This window comes from Blennius ocellaris (assembly GCF_963422515.1).
Source record: "Blennius ocellaris genome assembly, chromosome: 15".
Taxonomy (NCBI): domain Eukaryota; kingdom Metazoa; phylum Chordata; class Actinopteri; order Blenniiformes; family Blenniidae; genus Blennius; species Blennius ocellaris.
Window position 1 is genome coordinate 23,615,935 of NC_137664.1, and position 6,030 is coordinate 23,621,964.

Sequence of the window (6,030 nt, forward strand, 5' to 3'; positions counted from 1 at the left end):
GCCGGGCTTTTTCCAACCTGGGGCTTGTGGCGCTCAGGTCGCCATCCTCCCCCCTGCTGTTTTATTATCTTCCCATTGTTCTTGCAGCCTGTTGTCTTGGGGGAGGACTGCTTGAAGGAGAGAATGGATTCCAGGCCCAACACCCCTAAAGCCCGGTTCACAGGGCAGGATTATAAAATTGTCGGCAGATTTCCCAAACCTGACAGACCACACACACACACACACACACACACACACACACACACTCCCAGGTTTAACAGTTTTGGTGGTACAGTGTGGTGTGCAGCCCCTCAGCAACATCAACACAACAACCGATTCCACTGGCGAACATCCCCAGATCAGACGGGAAACTTTGCAAAACCTGGTGAGATCAAACATGATTCCAGACTCAACAAACCTGGAGGACGAAGAAGATGCAATGGTGATTGTTTATGAGGTGCCCCACCCCCTCCAATGAACATGTTTTAAAAAGAAGAGCTTCATCATGACAATTGTTTTGATTTTTGGATTCCCTGCCCACTTCTGGTCCGGCGCCACTACGTCACCTCACTCTCTGATTGGCTACGTGTCACAGTGGGATTATCTTATGATCTGAGCGTCCTTAACATTGTCGGAAGGAGACATCTGGGGCCAGAATCCACCTAATTATCCTGCCGTGTGAACCGGGCTTTAACCTAACTCGAACTCGAACCCTAAACCTTAACCCCCTAATCCTAAACCTTAACCCCAAGCTTAACACGAACCCTAACCCCTAAACTTAACCTGAACCTAACCCTCTAATCTTCAACCTATCCTGAACCCTATCCCTCTAATCCTAAACCCAACCTGAACCCTAAACCTAGCCTGAAGCCTAAACCTATCCCAAACCGGACAACTATTTGAAGTGACAGAAAGCATCTCCCTCTCACTTTACCCTCTCATCTCTCTCTACCGTCTTTCTCACTCTTAAAAGGGGTTTTCATAGGCTCTGTGGAACTAAGATTGAATGTCCTTGACCTCTGTAATGTGTTTTCCCCCTGTAGGTGGCGCTGTACCGCTCCCTGCCCACACGCCTGCTTTCTCGTGCATGGGGTCGCCTGAACGAGGTGGAGCTTCCCACTTGGCTGAGAAAACCAGTGTATTCACTTTACATCTGGACCTTCGGAAGTCAACATGAAGGTGAAAGACTAGTATTGGTTAGGTCTCTGCTTTATTTGCACTCATACTGTTTATGTTACTTTGTTGTCTCAACTTGTTTTTGGGGGGGGTGGGGGGGTTCTCCTGGTGTCCACCAGGAGGCAGCAGTGGAAGATTTACATCAATACAGAAATTTAGGCGAATTCTTTCGCCGGCGTCTCAAGCATGCAGTCCGCCCGCTCTGTGCTTCCTCCTGCCTGGTGAGTTTGTCCTTCTGTGTTTCAGTGACGTTTATATATTGAACTCCAAATCCAATGCAGATGTCTGAGAACACTTTGTCAGAGAAACACCCAAAATTCTGCATGAGAAAGTAGAGGAGACGGTGTAAAGAAAGAAGTCTTTTAAACAGGAATAGACCTGCAGAGCCAGAGAGAGACAGAAAGACAGCAGGAGCACACTTAATGAGGCACTGCTACCGAATTCTGTACTTTTATAGGTAACAACTGAAATCCACTGGTACGACCAAGTACCATTCACGTAAAATCAAACGGTACCAAAACAAATTCTTGCGACAGTGAGGGAGTGGAAGAGTCGGCAATTTTCTGAGCGGAACTTGAACGCAGCATTTTACACACAAGAGCGTAATGACCTCAGTCACTACAGCAATGAACAAAACAACGCTGGCGGAGAGAAAGTGCTCAAAGGTAGAGCTCCACTTTTCAAAATCCAATGCAGATCACTCTCGCTGCAATACTTGTGCAGAATATTTTTAATATGGGGAATCTCCTGGTTTGCCACAAGCTTTTTCTCAAGGCTGAAGAGATTCTCAATTATTTTAAACTTATTTACCCTCCGTGGAGACTCATTACATGTTTTACATGAGAGGAAACATTAATTAACATTATTAAGAACAAACACTGTGGTTGTAGTTCTGGGTTGTCATGTTGGGGAAAAAAACTGAAAGAACTGCAAAGTTACAATATATGCAGTTGGATGTTTTGGTATATTTAAGTTTACATATTGAGAAATTCGTATGTTAAATTGATTTTGTCAGAGTTTATGACCATATTAACACACAGAAGTACAGAAAATTGTTACTGTTGTGTACCGGAGTCGATTCCCAGGTACCGGGTATCAATACCATATCGGGTCAGTTGTCCAACCTATGTTCCTCGTTACCTGTTGACAGTTAGTTTCACCGGCCAGGCGTTCCAATTCGCAATAAACCAAATCTGTAAATTAGTGCAGGGGTTGTGAACCTGGTCGTCGAGAGCCGTGGTCCTGCATGTTTTCCATGTCTCCCTCCCTGAATGTCCTGCTGGTTCATCACCACGTTCTCCATGCAGCAGGTTAACAGTGGTTTGCAGGTTGACGTTAGCAGATTAGTAGGTTAACAGTGGTTAGCTGGTTAGCAGATTAATGGTGGTTAGCACGTTGACAGTGGTTAGCAGGTTAACAGTAGTTAGCAGGTTAATGGTGATTAGCATGTTAGTACGTTAACAGTGGTTTGCAGATTACGTGGTTTGCAGTTTAAGTGTGGTTAGCAGGCTAACAGTAGTTAGCAGGTTAACAGTGGCTAGGAATTCAGGCCAGTTCAGGAAGGAAATTTCCCTCTGGGGAAAATGAATCAAATAAATCTAAATAATAAATGAATGAGACAAACATGAAGGAAGTAGAAGTACTACAGAACCACTGAGTCACGTCTTGTTTTGATGAGTGTTGACCAGCAGTGATCTGTGCAGCTATCTCCAGCTGATGGGAAAATCCTACACTTTGGTTTGGTGAAGAACTCGGAGGTGGAGCAGGTGAAGGGGGTCACCTACAGTTTGGAGAACTTCCTGGGTCCTCAGAGGAGAGAGAGCACAGGTAAAACTGGGGTCAGTACTTCTCAACGACGCAACAATCCTATAAGAATTATGCAATAGCTATACTATAAAAAAATAAATGCATGTTGTCATTAAGAAAAACTAATATTGTATTAAATGTAATTGTAATGTCCAAAAGCTCCCCATGGATAAACTAAAGAGAAGTGTGACGTCGAGCCCTCTGTCTGCAGACTTCACCTCCCACCTCCAGGAGAGCTTCTCACTGATCCCGGGCGAGGTTGGAGACATTGAGTCTGAGTGGACCATGTTCTCCACCTCCATTGTCAAAGCTGCTACTTAGAGTTGTGGTCGCAGGGTCTCTGGCGCCTGGCGTGGCGGCAATCCCCAAACCTGGTTGTGGAAACCGGAAGTAAGGGATGCCGTCAAGCTGAAGAAGGAGTCCTACCGGGCACTGTTAGCTCATAGGACTCCCGAGGCAGGCGACAGGTACCGGCAGGACAAGAGAGCCGCAGCCCGAGCTGTGGTGGAGGCAAAAACTCGGGTCTGGGAGGAGTTCGGAGAGGCCATGGAAGAGGACTTTCGGTCGGCCATGGAGGAGGACTTTCGGTCGGCCCCGAGGAAATTCTGGCAAACCGTCCGGCGCCTCAGGTGGAGGAAGCAGTTCTCCACCAACACTGTTTACAGTGGAAGTGGGGAGCTGTTGACCTCAACTGGGGATGTCGTCGGGTGGTGGAAGGAATACTTCGAGGACCTCCTCAACCCCACCACCACGTCTTCCATTGAGGAAGCAGAGGAACAATGTGGTTTTTGTCCTGGTCGTGGAACACACACTTTCTAGGCACAGCCAGGGACCGGAGGGTCAGGTCAGGGTCTGGTTTGAGGGCCACAGGATCTCGTCTCTGCTTTTTGCAGATGATGTGGTTCTGTTGGCTTCATTGAACCAGGACCTTCAGCGTGCACTGACGTGGTTCACAACCAAGTGTGAAGCAACTAGGATGAGGATCAGCACCTCTAAATCCAAGGCCATGGTTCTCAACCAGAAAAAGTTGGCTTGCCCCCTCCAGGTCAGAGGAGAGCCAGGGAGGAGCTCGGAGTACAGCCGCTGCTCCTCCACAAGGAGAGGAGCCAGCTGAGGTGGCTCGGGCACCTGTTTCAGATGCCCCCCGGACGCCTCCCCAGGGAGGTGTTCCGGGCATGTCCCTCCGGTAGGAGGCCTCGGGGCAGACCCAGGACACGCTGGAGGGACTATGTCTCTTAGCTGGCCTGGGAGCAGCTTGAAGTGCCACCAGAACAGCTGGAGGAAGAGTCTGGGGTGAGGGAAGTCTGGACCACTCTGCTCAGACTGCTGCCTCCACAACCCGGCCTGGATCAGTGGTGGACGGTGGATGGATATGTAATTGTATTTAAAAGTTGTTCTGTGTTTTCCTGATCTTGACTGGATTGTTTTTGGTTGGTCTTGCTGTGTGCTGATTGGTCAGTCAGCTGTGGCTACGGTCTGTAATGTTGCCTGTTTCCATGTGTGTCCATGTATAGACGACGACTCCTTGTCCATCAGGGATCTTCTGTTGTCGTCTCCTGATAACGATCTCTTCCACGTGGTGGTGTACCTGGCTCCAGGTGACTACCACTGCTTCCACTCGCCCACGGACTGGAGGGTGGAGCTTCGACGCCACTTCCCAGGTGAGGTTGATTCCTCCAAGGCCTAACCCCCACACACACACACACACACACACAGGGCCATTGACCTCTGTATGTCCTCCTTAGGCTCACTGATGTCAGTGAACCCGGGTGTGGCTCGCTGGGTGAAGGAGCTCTTCTGCCTGAACGAGCGGGTGGTGCTCAGTGGCCAATGGCAGCACGGCTTCTTCTCCTTTACGGCAGTTGGAGCCACCAATGTGGGATCGATCAGAATTTACTTCGACCAGGTGATTTTCACTTTTTCACAATGTCCTTCTGTTTGACCCCTGCCATCTCAATACTGCCCGTTTGATGTTGGTTGTTCGCTTCTTTTCTTGTTTCTCCAGGAGCTTCAGACAAATGCGCCTCACTACAGTAAAGGCTCCTTCCACGACCACAGCTATGTTTCCAGCACCGCAGTAGAGGGAGGCGTGGCCTTACAAAGGGGGGAGGCGCTGGGGGAGTTTAACCTGGGCTCCACCGTCGTTCTGCTCTTCGAAGCACCAAAAGACTTCAGCTTCAGCCTGAAACCCGGACAGCCAATCAGAGTGGGAGAGGGCCTGGGCAGCCTCTGCTTGGCTGAGGAGCCTCCGGGGGCGGAGCCTCCTCAGAAGCTGGTTTGAAGAACAGCAACTAAGAACTATGGGAAAGGTACAGAGATGCGTGTTGGTGCCTCACCAGAGCTATGACACCGCTCTCTGAATAATTCAGACTTCTTTCTCTGACGGGGTTTGTGGTGGGAGCAGCTGAACAGTGGAAAGTCACAGGAGGCCTGGGATTTGGCTGCTTACGTTTCTCTGGGAATCATTTATGTTCTTGTCCAATGTCAGCCATTCTCCATTTTTTTTCAGAAAACAAATAAAAGCCTAATTAATAATCAAAGCTCTTTACTCACCTGTGGAAGGTAAACTGAGATGTGCACTTTTCCCTTGGTGAATTCTGGAAGGCTGTGCCTTGTGTGGGGACGACTCACAAAACACACACAACTCCATTCAACTAGTTTTTATTGATTGTTTTGTTTTAATGCCACAGCTGTGCTTTTATCTTTTATTTTTTAATATATTTTTATCTTTTAACTCATCCTGAAATGAAATAGTTGAAACCATAACGTTAGCCGTTAGCCCTGCCCAGGGCAGCACAGCCAATAGGAGGGAGACGGGCAACAGTTGCCATAGTGATGGAACCTCTGTGAGACCAAGCATCATCTGGAGCCTCCTTTCCCAGCCACAGCTTCCCGTCCTGGGACGCCTCTTCAGCTGGTGCCCCCTCCCTGCGACCGGAGCTCCAGGAGGAAGAGGAGCAGGAGGACGTGCACGTTTGCTGGGCCTTCACTCCCAGGAAGGAGGCCAGGTCCAGGTCCAGGTCCAGACCTGCAGCTCCTCCTCGACACTGAGGACAAGGTATCATCACC

The 6,030-nt window shown here is 49.1% G+C and overlaps 1 protein-coding gene across 1 annotated transcript; it reads left to right on the top strand.

The window, feature by feature from the left end:
- Positions 1–376: 376 nt before the first annotated feature.
- On the top strand, positions 377–5,488 carry pisd (phosphatidylserine decarboxylase; the record flags this gene model as incomplete). Its single annotated transcript, XM_080510308.1, has 7 exons — positions 377–436; positions 1,023–1,146; positions 1,267–1,376; positions 2,859–2,982; positions 4,476–4,622; positions 4,707–4,867; positions 4,967–5,488. 7 exons carry the CDS (start codon positions 377–379, stop codon positions 5,240–5,242), a joined length of 1,002 nt encoding a protein of 333 aa, XP_080366434.1. The 3' UTR covers positions 5,243–5,488.
- Between the last annotated feature and the right edge of the window lie 542 nt (positions 5,489–6,030).